This window comes from Saccopteryx bilineata, chromosome 1, assembly GCF_036850765.1.
Source record: "Saccopteryx bilineata isolate mSacBil1 chromosome 1, mSacBil1_pri_phased_curated, whole genome shotgun sequence".
NCBI lineage: Eukaryota > Metazoa > Chordata > Mammalia > Chiroptera > Emballonuridae > Saccopteryx > Saccopteryx bilineata.
Genome location: NC_089490.1, coordinates 251,690,676 through 251,706,135, shown reverse-complemented (window position 1 = coordinate 251,706,135; position 15,460 = coordinate 251,690,676). Strand labels below are relative to the sequence as shown.

The 15,460-nt window shown below is 49.7% G+C and overlaps 1 protein-coding gene across 2 annotated transcripts in view; it reads right to left on the bottom strand.

The window, feature by feature from the left end:
- ITGA2 (integrin subunit alpha 2) overlaps nucleotides 1–14,605 on the bottom strand; it is a 92,946-nt gene extending 78,341 nt beyond the window's left edge. For both annotated transcript variants that reach the window (XM_066240713.1, XM_066240724.1), the window contains exon 1: nucleotides 14,432–14,605. In XM_066240713.1, coding sequence (XP_066096810.1) covers nucleotides 14,432–14,489 — 58 coding nt within the window. In that variant the 5' untranslated portion in view covers nucleotides 14,490–14,605. The remainder of the gene's footprint in view (nucleotides 1–14,431) is intronic.
- Between the last annotated feature and the right edge of the window lie 855 nt (nucleotides 14,606–15,460).

The following is a 15,460-nucleotide window of genomic DNA, read 5'->3' as shown; positions in this document are numbered from 1 at the left end:
TCTCGGTTCCCGGGACACTTCGGCACGGACTTGTGGTTGGGGACTGTCCCGACATCCTCGCCTGCACCCACCTTCTTGTCCCTCCTTCTGTACTCACCATCTGCACGTCTGATTAGGGAACACTCCCTCCAAAGGGGACTCGGCTGCTCTCATGGGCAAGTTCTGCCTCCAGAGCTGCATGGTCACCCCTCTCTCCTTCCCTGTCCCTTTAACTCATTCAGCTGGATTCCTGGCTCTTCCATCAACATGCTGACCTCAGGTGTTTTACATTTGTTCCCTGCTCCCTCTGCATGGAGTGCTTTGTCCGAAGAACATCACATGCATCCTCACTGCCTTCTCTCTCTCTCTCTCTGCCTCAGAAACATGTCCGTCAGAGCTGTTTCCCTCACTGCCGGTCGTGGCCAGGCTGCCCATGGTTTCCATAGTGGCTGGTGGTGGCCAGGCTGCCCGTGGTCCCCATCTCCGGTCACTCGTGCCTTTGCCTGAACCTCTTCTCCCAGGCTGGGAGCACCTGTGACTGTGGACCAGCAGAGCTGAAGACTCAACACACCGAATCCAGGGCCATAGATGTCCCCCTTGCAATTACATCACACAGTACCATAAGGTCCATCTCACTGGCAGAGTTCTTCTTGTTTAGCTTTGAAGAAGCCACGGGGTCCACACGGCGTGGGGACTGAGGGCAGCCCCCCACTGAGAGCCAGTGCTGAGCCGAGGCCCTCAGTCCAACAGCCCGGGAGAAAATGAATTCTGCCACCAATCAAAGTGAACGGGAGTGGGTCCTTCCTCAGCCAGCATGCGGATGACACTGCAGCCCTGGCCCACACCTTGACTACAACTTCATGAGAGACCCCAAAGCAGAGGACCCCAGCGAGGCCCACGTCCACCCACAGAAATCACCAGATAACAAATGCATGGTTTCATCGGCCTCCCCAACGAGCATCAGCCTGGGAGATCTAAGTTTTGTAGGGAGAGAGGCTCTTTAAAAGGAAAATATTACAAGAATTGTGAAACAAATTCAGGTATAAAATATAATAGTCACTTAAGATGAGAAGAGCGGTCTTAGCAAGATTTTTCAAAGCTGAAAAAAAAAAAAGTAAACACAGTGACACACTTCTGTTACACATTTTTCCTATGCTTTGATCACATCTTCACTTGACTGTTTCATGAGTTATTCTCTAAAAATATTCAACTTTTCTTCTGGCATGGTACATTGGTTTTATTTTTTTTTCATTTTTATTATTTATAGATAGGAAAGTTTCTGTCATTTTTATAACTTCTTATTTCTGATGCCGTGTAAGTGTTTAGGACTGTTTTCCATCATCAGGCAGGAGCTACAATATATTTTAAGGCCACTCAAGTTTTCTTTTACAGGGACTAATTCAGAAACTCTTGGAAGTTGATATTGGTTAACCAGTTTATGTTGAGGTCTTTGCTGAAACATATCATGTTAGGGACAAAAGAGACAGTGACTTTAACATGTGCATATTTAATAAAGATATCGGGCCAGGTACACACATGGGAGGGACCTGCATAGTGAGGGTCCCCGAAGCGTAAGCCTCGCGTGTTCTGAGGTAAATCTGCCTGCATCTTGGAGCGTGAGGCTCTATTGTGGTCATGGCTGTACCCCAATCCCATCCCCAGTCCTCAGAACCGCGCCCAACACATGGCAGTGGATCGATCATCATCGGAATTCGCAGAGACTGCCGACTGCTTCCCCTCCACTTGACGGGGTGTCGTGCCAGGAATGGGAGATTGCCGGAGGCGATAATGACAAACCTGAAGTTGGCCCCCTTTGGGCAGGTCAGGAGAAGTTGGGGTTCCCTGGGAAAGACAAGGATGCTGGGGAAAGACAGAAGGCAGCAGGAAAAGAGGAAGGCCCACTCGGAGCCAGACTGAGTCCATAAGAGAAGCCATAGGTACGCGTCTGTAGGGCTGAGCAGGGCTGTGAGGACAGAAGCCAGTGGATGTCCCTCACTCGTAGAGCTGCTAAGAATCATAGCAGCCAATGGCTTGCAACACACACACACACACACACACACACACACACACACGATGAGAGAGCAGTGAACACCTGTTTAGTTAGTGTATAATTCTTAGAGTTCTTGCCTGGTTCAAAGGAAGATGCTTCAATGCAGGCTACCAAGAAGACACACCAGTGGATGAGTTAAAAGACAGATTAAAAAGTACATATGGCCCTAGCCAGTTTGCTCAGTGGTAGAGCGTCAGCCCGGTGTGTGGAAGTCCCAGGTTCAATTCCCAGTCAGAGCACACAGGAGAAGCACCCATCTGCTTCTCTACCCTTCCCCCTCTCCTTCCTTTCTGTCTCTTTCTTCCCTTTCCAGCAGCCAAGGCTCCATTAGAGCAAAGTTGGCCTGGCACTGAGGACAGCTCCATGGCTTCTGCCTCAGACGTTAGAATGGCTCCGGTTGCAACGCAGCAACGCCCCAGATGGGCAGAGCATCACCCCCTGGTGGGCATGCCAGGTGGATCCTGGTCAGGCACATGCATCAGTCTGTCTCTCTGCCTCCCACTTCTAACTTCTCTAACACACACACACACACACACACACACACACACACACACACACACATGAGAGAGAGAGAGAGAGAGAGAAGTGAATAACACTGGTTTACTTAGTGTATAATTCTCAGAGTTCTAGCCTGGTTCAAAGGAAGATGCTTAAATGTGGACTACCAAGAAGACACACTGGTGGATGGATTAAATGACAGATTAGAAAATATGTATGTTATACGTACATACATCTATCTACAAATATGCAGACATGTTAGTTTCTATTTAGAATTTTAGAGAACATTTACCAGTAAGTTTGCTTTTTATCTAGTACAGAAGAACACTAGAAGAGCAGACTGACTATATTTTGGGGTGTTGGAGTGGTGGGGTGGTGGAAGCAAGCTAGCCCTTGAAGTATAAGCATTTTTTCAAACCGAAAAACTCCACACAGTGGGCAAGACAGAAGTACATCACAGTGCCAGAGAACAGGGCTGAGACCTCGGGCAAGCCCCTCCTTCTATGTGAGCCATTGCTCTGTCGTCTGTGAAACAGCTCTCTGTATCTGCCTACCTCCCTGTGAGCAGACAATGCACACAACAGGCTCAGCCCAGTGCCAAGCAAACGATGAAGACTTAATAAAAACCCTTTTTTGTGGTTTTCTTTTCTTTTACTACTCATATCATTATGTCACCAAGGAGAGCATAATTCTTGAGAAACTGTAGGGCTTATAGCACTTTACCTCGAACATAAAGTGTGTGTGTGTGTGTGTGTGTGTGTGTGTGTGTGTGTATGCGCAAATATATACCCTGAATCAATGCCCACGGAAGTTTCTGAGCCCTGTGTGATGGATGAGTGGATGGCTGGTACTACTTTTTGCTGAGGCACACTCAAAGCACACCACAAAAGCCAAGGAAACATTATCAGTCCGCACACCCCCTAGGAAGCCACAGCAGCCGGAAGCGGGGGTTACTCAGACCCTGACTTCAAGATGAAGAAAATAGCCTTCAGACTCACAAGTATAGCTAATCATTATCCAGAATATGCATGACCACGGAAAACAGTCACAGGTCATGGGCAGATCGCTGGGACACACACACAACCACAGGAACCCAGAGGCAGCAGCATTGTCTCCATGGAGAAAGCCCTCCCCTCTCCTCTCAAAAGAATAATATGCAGCTAAACTTAGAAATTATGGGCTCTCTGGGAATGACCACACAATATGTACAGATCACATCTGGCTCCTGGCATGAAAAAAAAAAAGAGCACAGGATGACCCCCACAACTGCCCTGGAATCCAGTGGTGTAACATTCCTCCTCTTTCATTAAGAAAGAAAAACACGTTTTCTTTAAAAACCTGTGTCAAATTGTACATTCAGTAAGGACCTAGGTGCTACCCTGCTCCTCCACAGGTGCATTTAGGAATAGAAAACAGACCTCCGGCGGGGCTGCAGGACTCCTGCAAGTCCCCCTGCCGCATCTGACACTCTCCCGCCCAATGACAGGCACCCACCACGAGGTCCCTCAGAAAAATGAATGATGATAACAGCGAATGAGTACCAAGTTTACGGATTAAAAAATAACATGACGTATGCTTCCACAATACACAAAATACTTTTTCATTCACAATTCCATTTGATCCTCCCAAAGGGAATAGTTTTCCTATGACTTATCTAAAGTCACCCAGAAAAATAGCCTTTAACTTAGTCTTCAGACCCGGCAGTAAATGTGCTTAATACTTGTTTGTTTAGTGTAGTGGTTCTCTGCTGGGGACAAATTTGTCCCTCAGGGGGCATTTGGTAACGTCTGGACACATTTTTGGTTGTCGCACTGTGTGTTGGGGGAGGGGGCTACTGGTATCTAGTGTGTGGAGTCAATGATGTCCCTCAATGTCCTGCAGTGCACAGAACGACCCCACCTGCCACCCCATCTCCAGAAAGAATGATCTGGCCCCAAATGTCAACAATGCCGATGTTGAACAACTCTGATCTAAGCGATGAACCGTCTTGTAAGTACCATTAAGTTGATGTTAGTTAAACCATTTCTGGGAATTACCTGACAGTCTTCTGGTCAAGAGGCAGAGTATGTCTCCTCCCCGGAAGCTGGTGGGACGATTTCTGAGTCTGGCTTAGGAGAGGCCACGCAGGAGACGCCGCCCAATGGCACCACATGGAAAGAAAGGGCAGCCTTGCCCTCTGAGGAGCCACACGAGAGACCTTGTGTGAGAACCACCTGGTCAAGCCAGTCTTACAGTCCTGCTTATGAAACCATGACATGTAACAAATAACGGCTGTCATTTGAGGCCACTAAGTTTTAGGGTGATGTGTGGCATGGCCAGTGGCTAGCCAGAACAATCTCCAAATTCGGTTACTGGAAGTCCATCTTCTGGTAAACAGAACTTCTATTTTCTCTCTTCCCTGAAGGCTTCTAGTCCACAGGAAGATGGACATTTTAACTAGAGGCCTGCCACTCAAGTGAAAACGAATTGTGTAGTCAGCCTGGGGGCCACAGAGGACAAGGGGAAGTCTGTCCAAGAGACTGTAAGGAGAAATCCCGAAGGACACCCTGCAGGTGGGAGTCCTGGGCTTTAGTCTTCTCAAAAGCTGGCTATTATAAACATGAGGCATTTACTAGATGATTCCTTGAGGTTTTGTCTGGGCCTAAATTCTAAAACAGCCTAATCCATCTATATTTTTTTCAAAAGATAGGCTTTTTTAGATGGTTATATTAAATATGTAGCCCAGTGAATAGAAAGAACAAGAATTAAATTACATAAGATACACCATGTTACAGCCCTTAAACTACAAAAAAACTTAAGACAAACTACAGAGAGTAAACTAAATTCCAACAGTGAGATAGGCAAATGCACACATTAGTGGTGACTGCACTGTTCAGCACACAATGAGAGCTAGAAAGTACACACATCACCTGTGACCCAGTAATGCCCCATCTGGAAATGATCCAAGAGAGGAAAAGAAAAAAAGCTTTTTGTACAATGACTATTTATAGCCACAGGAGGAGGTCAGAGCCCACAGGAAACAGCCTAAATATCTAAATATCTAACAATGGGACAACAGCCAACCACAGCATGGCAGGATGCAGTCATGTAAAGCTACACTTTGGGAAACCCAGATGGACACACGTATACAAAGGACAGCAAGCGAGAACAAGGGCACAACTAAGTGGAGCCATGAGTTGGTGCTTTTCTCCCTCTCTCTCTCTCTCAAAAAAAAAAAAAGAACTTTGGCCACTTGGCTCAGTGGTAGAGCGTCGGACGGCATGTGGAAGTCCCGGGATCGATTCCCAGCCAGGGCACACAGGAGAAGCGCCCATCTGCTTCTCCACCCTTCCCCCTCTACTTTCTCTTTCTCTTCCCCTCCTTCAGCCAAGGCTCCACTGGAGCAAAGTTGGTCCGGGCACTGAGGATGGCTCCATAGCCTCTGCCTCTGGCCCTAGAATAGCTCCAGTTGCAATGGAGCAACACCCCAGATGGGCCAAGTATCACCCCCTAGTGGGCATACTGGGTGGATCCCGGTTGGGTGCATGAGGAAGTCTGTCTCTCTGCCTCCCTGCTTATCACTACAGAAAAAAAAAAAAAGAGTATTCAATGGGAGAGTCACACTGAAGATAAATAATGATGCTACTTGATGGGAACAAAAAAGTTACAAGGACATAGGAAAATATGTCTGTACTGTCCCAATACATCCATTCATCTTGGTACCTGCCCACAGAATTCTCATACCTAGACAAAGGAGAATGTTTCTCCCATCCAAGTACTAACCAGGCCCGACCCTGCTTAGCTTCCGAGATCAGACGAGATCGGGCGCGTTCAGGGTGGTATGGCCGTAGATGAATGTTTCTCAAAAGCAAACAAACTCTGTCAAGTGAAAGAAAATGATCAACTAAAAGAACATGCTCACAGATGTAGATGAACTTGCCAAGGGGGGGGGGGGTTGCATGCACTAATTAGAAAGCAGGAAGTTGTCAGCTTGGCATCAGTACAGAAAGCGTGCCTTTGATCCGTGTCCCAGGAGCTGTCATATGTTCATCATGATGCCTCATGCCTTCATTGTTTGTGCAGCAAAACGCAAGCCGGCACAAGCACAGAAGACATGGGCCCTGTCTTCTTCTGAGAAGAAGAGTTCCAGTCTGTAGGACTCACAGCTGAGGAGCCACGTGATCAACAGAGAAGGGGACAACTGCCATGAAAGTCCCTATGAGCAGGTCACGTGGATTGAGAAGGCTTCCTGGGTGCATGAGCCTCAGTGACATTGAGACACGTGTGATGTACAGACTTGGGGGTTGAGTTGTAGTTCAGAAAAACCACAGTGCTGTACTCTATTTTATTTTTTTTGCATGCATGAAAGAGAAAGACAGGCAGGCAGGCAGGCAGGCAGACAGACAGACAGGAAGGGAGAGAGATGAGAAGCATCAATTCTTCGTTGCCCCTCCTTAGTTGTTCATTGATTGTTTTCTCATATGTGCCTTGACCAGGGGGCCCCAGCAGAGCCAGTGACCCCTTGCTCAAGCTAGCGACCTTGGGCTCAAGCCAATGATCCCATGCTCAAGCCGGCAACCCCACACTCAAGCCAGATGACCCTGTGCACAGTGCTGTACTCTCAAAGGGGCTTAGGTCAGATCTCCCTCGAACCACAATAACACAATCATGATAAAACAACACTGCAATATTCAGGTTGGATTACTCAGGGGCAGAAATCAAGTACTGCAATAACAGAGGAACTCCTTAATGACTGTGTGCCATGGTCTTAAAGTTTGCAATCCCCCCTCTGCTGAAATGCTCACTCCCAAAGATACTGAGATGATGACATGGGGCCTCTGGGAGCCGCTCAGGCTTTGCCCCCATGGGAGGGACTAGTGTCTTACAAGAGAGGGTCCAGAGAGCCCCTCCCACTGCATGGGGATGAAGGCGCCCCCAGCTAGGAACCAGGAAAAGGGCTCTCACCAGGAGGCACCATGCTGGTGCCCTAATCTTGGACTTCCCAGTGCCCAGAGCTGGGAGAAGCAACGTTCTGGTGTTTGTGAGCCACTCAGTCTCATGTTGTGTTATAGTGGCCCCGGAGGGCAGGAGCACTGTCATATTTACATAAAGGACTTAGTAGTCACAACTTGATTTTGCATGAACACTGTTCAGGTTGTTTACTGCATTTTTGCACGGAGAGGAAATCCATGAAGCTCTCAAGCAAGTATCCCAATTTCCAGGGCTAGCTTCTTCCTTCTTTTCCTCCCAGGGAACAATGTTAGAAAGTGTACAGAACACCATGTCAATTATTCTGAAATAGTCACTCTACCCACCAGCACTGAAAATATGGTTTTCAAAGGCTGCACAGCCCAGAGAGGCAGCATCCACACTCTAACAAGCATCTGAGAAGCAGTTTTGATGGAGGACCTGAGGGAGCTGGCAAACAGTTTCGGAGAGACTTATCCGACTGACCTGCCCCGAAGAAGGCTTCTTCAGTCTGCATTTTTGCATGGTCCCCATGGAAATGAGATCAGGCCTCCCTGAAACAGACAAAGGCCACCCTCCAACAAATCAGGGGTGGGGGAGTGACAACTGCCAACGTCCAAGGCACCCTCGGGTGCAATACCTTTGCTCGGGCTTTTTTCAAAACACAATGCAATGCTCTCTCACATGCACAGCACAGCGTCCATCCCTCTCTTCTCTCCACGGCTCCATCTGAACATTAACCTCATTTTTATATAGAAAGTCATCCAGAGATCAGGGGTTACGTGCGGCTTCCGTAGAAAATCATCTCCAATCATCGCCAGCAGAACTGCAGTTTCTACGAACCACTGGGCAACGGGACAGGCAGCTCTCTCGAAGAAGCATACCTGAAAATCACTGACAGCCCCAATATTCCATGTCCAGAAAATACTGGTGGACCCTCCTTCAGTTTGCGTTTGTACTGATGAGTAAGTGTCACTCACAACGTGCAAGAGTAGGCAGGCCGTGGCCGGATAAAGCACTTGAATACAGGCACTCTGAACTAATTAAACTTTAACAAAATTAAGAATAGACATTAACTTCTTTGCTAATTTATATGATTAATAAAAGTGTCAGAAAATGTTTCAAAACACCCCAGAGTCACACAGAATCACAGGCTTCCCTCATTCACTAACGGAAACTTTGGTGCCCACACTGATTCTCTGTGCTCTCTGGGACCATTATATATATTTATCTCGATAATTTTATTTAGGAAATTAAATTTAATGGGGACTATGATTTCTAAAAAGATTATTTTGAGGCTCTTGATTATACTGGATGGAAATTGAGAATGAAAAGCATAACGAGAGAAACATAAGTCTACGGCTCCAAGAGAACTCTGCACTTCCTGAAAATCTGATCCAAGCACTGATATTGCTGTCCCACCAGGACTGGACCAGCCTTCTAGACCAGGGGTCCCCAAACTTATTACACAGGGCCAGTTCACTGTCCCTCAGACCATTGGAGGGCCAGACTATAAAAAAAACTATGAACAAATCCCTATGCACACTGCACATATTGTAAAGTAAAAAAACAAAACAGGAACAAATACAATATTTAAAATAAAGAACAAGTAAATTTAAATCAACAAACTGACCAGTATTTCAATGGGAACTATGCTCCTCTCGCTGACCACCAATGAACGAGGTGCCCCTTATGGAAGTGCGGCAGGGGCTGGATAAATGGCCTCAGGGGGCCGCATGAGGCCCGCAGGCTGTAATTTGGGGGCCCCTGTTTTAGACTCTGCTCCTAGAAAACAGCACGGTGCTTATTCAGCACAATGCCTTGAGCGTCCCCTGACCTCCAAGCAAGATGGAGCAGGGGTTTAACCCAGTGGGCATACAATGGCGGGACCCAACACTGGTTAGGAACCCTTCGGGGACGGAGACAATGTCCTCCCCTTGTACAGACTTGTTTCCCAGTGGACGGAAGCCACCCTGACCACACGCCAAGTGTCCCATGTTTCCGCACCGGGCCTGGCACATTGCCTGACGTGCAGCAGTTACCACACAAAGATCTGATCAAATCCTAGCTACGGACTTCAGTATGGCCAGATCACCAAGACCCCTGGGGGTCACCTGGGGGGACCCCTTTCTCACAGAGCACCTGGTATGGTCTCAAGAGTCTTCTCTTTATAGGGCTGTTCTTCTGTGCATTTCTTTTTAAATTTTTTTCCAGGTAAATCATTAGTTACCATGACAAATGAAACCAACCAATCAACCACAAAATCTTCCACATCATTGCAGAGATGATTAGACTGCTTCTTCCCGTTTTATGCTGACCCTTTCAGCGACGTCTCAGGCATGGCCGACAGTCCAGACTACGGCTTGTGACTCTAGTGGTAACATTTCCATGGCGTCCGGAGGATACGCTGGGTCCCATCCATCTTCCCCATTTCTCCTGCAATGCTTTTTTTCTGACACACTGGCTGGAGGTGTCTTTATTTGGAGGGATGTCTGAAATTCCATCATGAGAAGCTCACTGCTTTGCAGTCACATAACTGCTCCCTTTTCTGCCCGAGACTGTCCGCACACGAAGACAGGAGCCTTCGTCACCCCCTTTAGAGGGAATTCGCTCAACCTGGCACATGCACCGCCCCTTGGTGTTGAAATCAGCCTGTCTTGGTGGTCACCTCGCAGCAAGGTAGTACAGGCCACGCTGGAATTTTAATTCATTAGGAGGAGGTGCGGCGCTAATATTTCAGCAGTTACTTCCTAACCTGGCTGCACATCAGACGCATATGAGTAACTGGTTTTGAATACTAAATCCCGAGCTCCAATCCATTAATTTAAATCAAAGAGAGGTGTGAACCAGTATTTCAGAGAGCAAAGCTTTGAGGAGGTTGGGCAGCCGTAGCCCAAGGGGGAGGGGAATTCCTGGATCAGAGGGTGCTCTGGGGCTGGGGGTGGGTCCTAGAAATGGGAGATCCCCTCAAAAGTTTCTTTTCATTATAAAAGAAAAACCTGGCCTACTTTGGAGGTCATCTCTTCTAACATAAGACAATAGTGAGTTACAAAGGGATGAGACAAAAAGTAGGAAGCATCCAGGCAGGGAAGACAAAGAGAACAGCCTGGAAAATACGCCAACACTAAAGACAGTATGATCAGGTGCGGTCGGACACAGAAGGTGCATGGAGCTGTGTGTGTGCGTGTATCGCACATGCATTTCCCGCAGTGTGAGTGCCTGTGTGTGCCCCTGAGCGAGGACAGGCGTATTAGAGGAAAGGCTGAACAGGTAGCCAGCGGACAGAGAGCAAAGGGCATTTCCGATCTGCCAAGGAATTTGGACTTGACCCTACGTAAGAAGGGGAGCCACCAAACGATTGAAGCGAGGGAGAGATCAGAGACAGAGAAGCGTTCAGACAGATAACACTGGTGACAATGAGCACACTGGACTGGAGGGATCAGAGACCAAAACAGGAAAACCAGTGTGTACACTCCAGTAGTCCGGACACAAAACACCCAGGGCGTGACGTGGATGATACAGCACAGGCTGCACGGGCTAGGGGGAAGGGACAGAACTCGGAGGTTGGAAGGACGTTGGCCATGAGCCTGAGAACAAGGAGAGGGTTCCTGGGGTCATGTTCGCCCGGAATGCGCCATCAAACAGCAGCTGACAACAGAAGGGCAGGTTTCAGAGGGCAGCTGCTGACTCCAGTTGAGCTCCTGCTCATACAACACCTAGATGGGAACACTGCTCACGGTCAGGGGCAGCCTGGCTGGGGCACTGACCCAGGCTGTGGCTGCCGGAGGGGACCTGCAGCGCGTAGAGGAGGAGCTGGGGTGGAGCTGGGCGGACACTGGCCAGGACCCAGCCAGCGTGAGAGCCAGCGGAGGGCACTGCGCGCAAACGGCCAGGAAGGTAAGAGAACTCGGGAGAGGAGAAGCCAGGGCTGCGGGTGCTTCAGGAGGAAAGACCTGCCAACCCACAGAGTAAAAGGACTTGCTAACTAGAAAGATGCCAGACTATTTACAGCCTGAGGGGAAATGAGGGAGAGGATTTGAAAATAATCATTAAGAAGGGAAAGATTCTGGGTACCAGAAAGAGAAGAGAAGAAATCTAGAACCCAAGAGGCGTGAAGAACTACCCTTGTTTGGCTTGGTGACACACTAGAGAATATAAGTGACTTAAAAATCGTGCACTTAAAAATTGCATTTCCCAGCCCTGGCCAGTTGGCTCAGTGGTAGAGCGTCGGCCTAGCGTGTGGAAGTCCTGGGTTCAATTTCTAGCCAGGGCACATAGAAGCGCCCATCTGCTTCTCCACCCTTCCCCCTCTCCTCTCTCTGTCTCACGCCCTCTCCCAGCCAAGGCTCCATTGGAGCAAAGTCGGCTGGGGCCTGAGAATGGCTCTGGCCCCAAGGGAGCAACGCCCCAAATGGGCAGAGCACCGCCCCCTAATGGGCATGCCGGGTGGATCCCAGTCGGGCGCATGTGGGAGTCTGCCTGCCTCCCTGCTTCTAACTTCCAAAAAATACACACAAAAAAATTGCATTTCCCTTGCCTCTCTGGACCTATTAGTTAAGGCGCATTCTCCAGGCCTCTCACGGTCTTTCGTTTCCAACCTCAACCTGCCGACTACCCATACAAGGGCAAGCACTTCAACAAAGACATGAATGAAACGTGATCAATATGGAACTAATTTTTTAATCTTATTTTTATTAATTTTAATGCAGTGACATTGATAAATCAGAGTACATATGTTCCGAGAAAACATCTCCAGATTATTTTGACCTTTGATTATGCTGCATACCCCTCACTCAAAGTCAAATCATCCTCCCTCACCTTCTATCTGGTTTTCTTTGTGCCCCTCCCCTCCCCCCTCTCCCTCCCTCTCCTTCCTCCTCCCTTCCCCACCCCTCCACCCCACTCCCTGTTACCATCACAGGAACTAATTTTGAGCACTGCTTTTCCTTAAGTACCTGCAGGAAGCATTATGGAAAGTGAATTTGAATCTGATTGTTAACATGAGATTTGTTTCTACTGTAGTTGGCAGGTACGGTGGAGAGAATGTGAGACGTCTAAACACATATATGCACACACTAACGTTTACATTTTTGGTATGTCTGTATATCACATAACTTGTCCAAGTGTACAATTGTGTGCTTATAGTAACAATGAATCCTGGGCCGATAGGGTCACGCCCTATAAAACTTCAGACATCACTCACCTAGGGATTTCAATTCCTCATGTTGGTCTTGGATATTCATGGTAAACCCCCCAAAATGACGTTGCTCCCCTAAGAACCCCCACTGATGTGGAAAAGGGCAAAGCTTTCTTATGATTGCCCTGAATTGGGAGGAAATTGGTTCATTGAATATGCAAATCACTGGAGCAGAAGGAAGAAGTAATTATACAAAATGCTTTACCTGCACATCATTTTAAATCATTGCTTGCACGAAGCTGTCCTTTCAAATGACCTCCGGGTTAAAATCTTGGTGCCTGACTTCGTGCCTTGAAGCCACACATTCCACTCCAGCATCTCACTGCTCTTTCAAAGACAAGCCTCAACACTTCCACCAGAAGAAGATGATGTTATGTTTCCATAGCTTCCGTTAATAATGGGTAATAAAAGAGAGATGAAGCAGCTCAGTGTTAAATGTCGATTAGCTCGTGGGAAGCCTGTGGTTTGCCCGGGCCTGATCTTCCACATGAATCCAACTTTATGTGAAACCCCTAAATTAGGGTTGAAGGCCCCTCCCCTTGGGAACATTCTGGGGAGGAGGCGGGGCAAGAGAGAGTATCTTCGAGCAGCAGACACAGGTGAGGCTGAAATCCAACCACATTGTCTTGCAGGTGGTGAGGCTCTTTCTCAGTTCTCTCTGACCTGGGGGAAATGCTTTGCAGGGTCACATGGATTAGGTTTCTTCCACGATAAAGAACAGTGACTAGCTAGGTGCCTCAAGGCAGGGAGTTTAGGAAATAGTTATCTTCTTTGTAAAAAAAATAAAAACTTCGAAAATCAGAGATGTTTTCGTCTTGATGGGGGATCAAACTACAAAATACGACTGGGACTCCCTCCCTCCCCTTTCCCCAAGTCAAGTTAAAGTAAGCACATACTAAACTCAGCAGAAGAGCTGCTGCACGGTGGTCGCGCAGCAGCCCAGCACCCCAGCCTCATTTCCACACTGGGGGCAAAATAAGTCAGGAGCCTGGTGGGCCCCCCTCTCGCTGCCCTGCAGTCGGAGCTGCTGCTCCATCAATTCTCCTGTTGTGGCGCCAAGATCAAGACAGTGGAAAGAACTTTTCCTGGCCCGGAGTTTACATTCGTTGAACAGACGACGTTGGAACAATAAGAGGAAGGCAGAAAGAAGGGAAGGAGGAATTCCCCTCCTCCAAGTAGTTAGGAGGCGCTCGGTTTTCCTACGTCCCCTATCGCAAGAAACATCAGTGCTGCGTCCCGAAGAAACGGGAGCAGAGCACACCCTTGGGCCGAAAAATCAGCATTTAGGGGTTCCCAGGTTCCTGCAAAAGCCACCAGGCATGGCGCTGAGGAGGGGCAGGCTCCCGCCCCGGGACCCACAGCTCCCCTTGGCCCGGGTCAGGCGCCGCACCTGTCTGAGCCGGGCTGCTGGACTCGCCCTCCGGGATGGATTGCCACTCATGCCCACTGTCGGTGCACAAGTGTGCACAAGTCTGCACGTGCGCGTGCGCCTGAAATCGGAGCTTGCACTGACCTGACTTTGAAAGCTGCTTAACAGACGGCGAGTCCTGCCCCCATCGTGCGGACACCAGGCGGGGCAGCGCGGGCAGGGCCAGGGGAGTCGCTCCATCTCGCCCGAATGGCGGGGCGCCTGGGTCGACGTGGTGTCGGACCGGGGGCGCGCGCTGACTGCGCCCGAGTCCCCACGGCTCGTGCCCCTACCCCCTGACCCGGGACCGCGGGCCCCTCCGCTGCCCCTGCGGAGCACCGTCCCCGCTTACCTTGCAGGAGCAGCAGCGCCGGCCTCAGCGGCGCGGTCCTCGCGCGTGCCCGCCGCATCCTGCGCCTGCTCGGGGACTGCAGAGCGACCCGAGACCCCAACACGCGCCAAGCAGTGCGGAGGTTGGTCTCCCAGCGCGGCGGGAGCAGGGAGAAGTAGCTCCAGCCGCTCCTGGGGCGCCAAGACCCGCCCCCGCCTGCCCGCCCCTCCGCCCCGTGAACGCGGATGTGCCCGCCCCACCCCGCCCGCCCGCGCCGGGGCCGCACCTGGGCCCCACGCCCCCGGAAACCGCACCTGCACTCGGCCACCCGGGCCTAGCCCCGCGCCCGGAAACCGTGGGGACGCGGCCGGCGCGGATGGCACCCTCCCTGCTCTGGACGGCACGGCCTGGGCGCCTCCGATGGCGACAGCCAGCCTGTCCCCTCGCCCCACCACCGACCGTCGGAGACCTGGGTCTCCAGGACCCCCTGGCCCTTCTGCAGCTCTTGTCCTGCAGCCCTCAGCGCGGGTGGGATCCCGCTCTCGGGGGCTGCGAGGTGCGGGGCTAGCCCCGCCGTTCCCAAGTGGGCGGGGACGCTGACAAAAATAAGAGCAGAACGACCAGGTTGGAAACTAAATCTGCTTCCAAGCTATGATTATCCGAGGTGACATTTAAGCAAAACCTGCTTGCTGCAGGACTAGTGGGTGGGGTGTGTGTGTGTGTGTGTGTGTGTGTGTGTGTGTTCATCACTGTGACCACTTTCTTCCATCATGTCAGCCTCCTATCTGGAAAGAGAACATTCTATAACCGTGTGTGACATTTTTACTCACCAACCAAAGAAATAGGATATTCACTTCTCTTTAAACCTGACTTTTTTTTTCTCCAAAGGTTCATCCACAAATGCCCAGCATATTGGGGAAATTATTGTCACCATGGTGGAGCGGGTACTGTGAACAGGATGGGATGGATGCGTTAGGCTTTGTCACTGGAAAGCACAGTGATTCAAGGTGGAAAGAATTTAACTAGTTGGTGAAAATTAAATGCTCCCTT